A 2,072-nucleotide genomic window follows, 5' to 3' on the forward strand; every position below is an offset into this window, starting at 1 on the left:
CTCTGATAGGATTAGAAAGAAAATTTGTCTCTAATTTTGGGAAACCGAAAATGTTTCTTGACAAATCAATATACATAATTATTTCTTAATAAAAGGACCTGCTGACTTACTTAGTGCATTAATTGTTTGGTGACTAACCCAAAGGCCATGTTTCAAATCTATAAGCCACTTCACAAAAAGAAATGGCAGGCTTTTCCGATCAGCCGTCTGCGGTGGGCCCACCGGCAAGATGCAGATTTTCGTAAAAACCCTCACGGGGAAGACCATCACGCTCGAGGTTGAACCCTCGGACACAATCGAGAATGTGAAGGCCAAGATCCAGGACAAGGAAGGAATTCCTCCTGATCAGCAGAGACTCATCTTTGCTGGAAAACAGCTGGAAGATGGGCGGACCCTGTCTGACTACAACATCCAGGAGTCCACTCTTCACCTTGTATTGAGACTTCGTGGTGGTGCTAAGAAAAGGAAGAAGAAGTCTTACACCACTCCCAAGAAGAATAAACATAAGAGAAAGAAGGTTAAGCTGGCTGTTCTGAAATACTATAAGGTGGATGAGAATGGCAAAATTAGTCGCCTTCGTCGGGAGTGTCCTTCAGATGAATGCGGTGCTGGAGTCTTCATGGCCAGCCACTTTGACAGACACTACTGTGGCAAGTGCTGTCTGACTTACTGCTTCAACAAACCAGAGGACAAGTAATTAGGAGTTAATAAAAGACAGTGAATTAACATTTAAAAAAAAAAAAAAAGAAATGGCAGGGTTTTTGGTAAAGATTTATAATAGCCTCAGAAACCCAATAAAAGGTTATGATGAGCTGGAATCAACAAAAATGAGTTTTGACAGACATCTTAAAGCACATCATTTTATTCTTAAATAAAGAAAAAAAATAAGTTATATTGAAAGCCTAATCAAGATTCTCTAGTTATTACATTTTAAAAAAAAAAGGTTAGCATAAAATGCCAAATTTTCTTCCCCTTGGAAAGAGCTCTAAACGAAAACACTCACCCTTGAAGCAATCTGATGTTCTTAGTTTTGGGAACTAAAACTTTACATTTTATTCATTTATTTTTCATTAATTAGAGAGAACTATTGTAGGAGATCATAATTATATGTGTTCACAATTAAATAAGCAGTGGGTATTATAAAAGAATATAAATATTTTATAATGAATGGTATTAATTCTGTTCAAAGTAACTAGATCACATGTTTATAATAATTAACATTGGATGATAGTCACCAAAATTTACGCATTTTCATTTGACTGATTCTGCATTTTAACAGTTGGTAGTTGCTTTTCCCCCTACAGTAGACATTATCTACTGGTATATATTCGTTTTGATTGGTACTGACTTTCAAATATTTCTTGGTAGATGTGGCTAATTATGACCCTAAATAAAGAATTTCCAGATGGGACTTATATGAACCAGAAGCTGAGTTGTCTCTGTGTGGTCTAAAATTCTTTCAGCAGCTTTTCTTCAGTGGCTCCTGGTTTATATAATGTGTAAGAAGGCCTATTGTTTAAACATGTGTTGATGTTAGTGTCCAGAGAGACTGTTCTGACATAGTGATTCTATACATAACAGAAAAGGATGCTGTGTGATTCGGTGCTGTCTTCACAATCTATGCTCTCCTCATACCCATCCTGTAGTCACTGGATCAGTGTCTGCAGAAGGACATCGTGTTTGAACATAAAATCTTTGTTTTATAGTAATTACCTCTGTTGCTTCATAATAGAAACTGTAACTATTTAAATTTAAAAAATAATTTTGAGAAACAATTTTAATATCAATTCAAAGTCTAAAGGTGGAAAGTTCAAATTCATCAGCTGCTCTGTAGTCGAAAGATAGGCAACCATCTCCCATGAGATTTACAGCCTCTGAAAACCCTCCCACAAGAGGGCCAGCTATGACTCAGCTGTGTCTTGTCAGAATTGAAAAGGAGATATTTTGCACATATTCTGAATAATAATATTCATTACTGGAACAGCACATCAGCAGAGAACTACCAGAAGTCCAGGCTGGGTTTAGAAGGGGTCGTGGTACTAGGGATATTGTAGCTGATGTTAGATGAATCT

The 2,072-nt window shown here is 36.7% G+C and overlaps 1 protein-coding gene across 1 annotated transcript; it reads left to right on the plus strand.

Annotated features, from left to right (window-relative positions):
• Positions 1-229: 229 nt before the first annotated feature.
• Positions 230-697, plus strand: LOC102858908 (ubiquitin-40S ribosomal protein S27a-like). Its single transcript, XM_006889548.1, has one exon. The coding sequence runs from the start codon at positions 230-232 to the stop codon at positions 695-697; it is 468 nt and encodes a 155-aa protein (XP_006889610.1).
• The last annotated feature ends 1,375 nt before the right edge of the window (positions 698-2,072 follow it).

Source organism: Elephantulus edwardii, unplaced genomic scaffold (genome assembly GCF_000299155.1).
Source record: "Elephantulus edwardii isolate Elephantulus edwardi_28Jun2011 unplaced genomic scaffold, EleEdw1.0 scaffold00079, whole genome shotgun sequence".
NCBI classification, from domain to species: Eukaryota; Metazoa; Chordata; class Mammalia; order Macroscelidea; family Macroscelididae; genus Elephantulus; species Elephantulus edwardii.

What these genes read in the sequence shown, in the direction of transcription:
- LOC102858908 (XM_006889548.1), top strand. Translation starts at nt 230, where the DNA reads ATGCAGATTTTCGTAAAAACCCTCACGGGGAAGACCATCACGCTCGAG.